The 1,282-nt window shown below is 37.4% G+C and overlaps 1 protein-coding gene across 1 annotated transcript in view; it reads left to right on the top strand.

The window, feature by feature from the left end:
* The window catches only part of c9orf72 (C9orf72-SMCR8 complex subunit), a gene marked incomplete in the record, with an annotated part of 14,927 nt that overhangs the window by 5,324 nt on the left and 8,321 nt on the right, over nt 1-1,282 (top strand). The window contains 2 exon segments of the mRNA XM_014013753.1: nt 503-598; nt 858-922. Coding sequence (XP_013869207.1) covers nt 503-598; nt 858-922 — 161 coding nt within the window.

Here is a 1,282-nt window from a genome sequence, read left to right as displayed (position 1 = left end):
TGAAATATCGCGATATTTCAGTGTATCAATATTTTCTAACACCCCTACTCTCTAACCACATATGATCAAGACAAGTGTGGAATAGTTTAGTTATTTTCCATTTTCCTGTTAATGTTATACATTATGTGAAATAAAGTATCKGTATTTTGATTTTAGTATCGATTCTAGAACATAAAGTTYTGGCATTGGTAGTATCAATATTTTCGTATCGATCTGCACATCACTAACTAAAGAAGAGATCAGAAAAGACACTTTTGTAAAGCTCTTTATGCAGATTAAACTAATTTGAAGATAGCTGTAGTCTCCCCCACATTTTAAAATTCTGCAGTTATAGAAATCTTCACATTCAATCTTTTTGACACAATCTGTATTTTATATAATAAAAAAAGCAGCTCGACCAAACAGCTCTAGACATCTCAGCAACAAATAATCCTCACTGGTCTCTGCCTGTTTGCTGCGGGATTTATTTGAGCTGGTAATTTCTTCTTTCCTTTAACTTCAGGGCTACAACATCATCCCGGTGCTGAGCTCGGAGATCGTCCCCATCATGGAGCTGCTGGCCTCCATGAAATCCCACAGTGTGCCTGAAGATGTAGATGTAAGGAACAAACACACAGGAGCCAAAAAACACAGACTAAGTTCAGTTTCATATGGAGAAAAATGTTGAAACGTTGTGTTAGCGTGAGGCTTTGGGTCATATCTGAAATCTTAACCCACCACCTGAAAAATACAAAAAGCACAAAAGAGGCCYGTCTGAATCGTGTCGTTGATAGCTTTCAAATGTGCCTTTTAATCAGCACTTTTGTCTTTGTCGTAGACATGTTTTAACACGGACTCGTTTGTTTCCTGCCGAGCAGATAAAAGACACGGTGCTAAATGATGATGACATCGGGGACAGCTGCCACGAGGATTTCCTCCACAAGTAAGCCGTCCGCTTCCACCAAATGGAGACAGATGATGAACAACGGTCATTTAACACCCGTCAGGCTTCCAATGATGAGTGATGGCTCTCCGCTTAGCTGAAGTTAGCTACAGAGGAAGAATGGAGGCTGAATCACAGTTTAATGTGGAGGTTTTCATCTGAAATCAGAAAAAAGCTTGTTACTTCAACTTCCTGTGATGTCAAAGCTTCTGCCTTTAAAACAAATTTGATGTGTATTATTTGAACACTTAAAGGGATATTCTATGGAGGTAAATTTGTGTTTTTATTATTCAAACAAAAAGCATCTTCAATCAAAAAAAATAATTTCAAACAAAAAATTTTTTTTCAACCAAACAAAAA

Source organism: Austrofundulus limnaeus, unplaced genomic scaffold, assembly GCF_001266775.1.
Source record: "Austrofundulus limnaeus strain Quisiro unplaced genomic scaffold, Austrofundulus_limnaeus-1.0 Scaffold105, whole genome shotgun sequence".
Taxonomy (NCBI): Eukaryota; Metazoa; Chordata; class Actinopteri; order Cyprinodontiformes; family Rivulidae; genus Austrofundulus; species Austrofundulus limnaeus.
The sequence above is the reverse complement of the archived record's forward strand: the minus strand, read 5'-3'. Positions and strand labels throughout refer to the sequence as shown.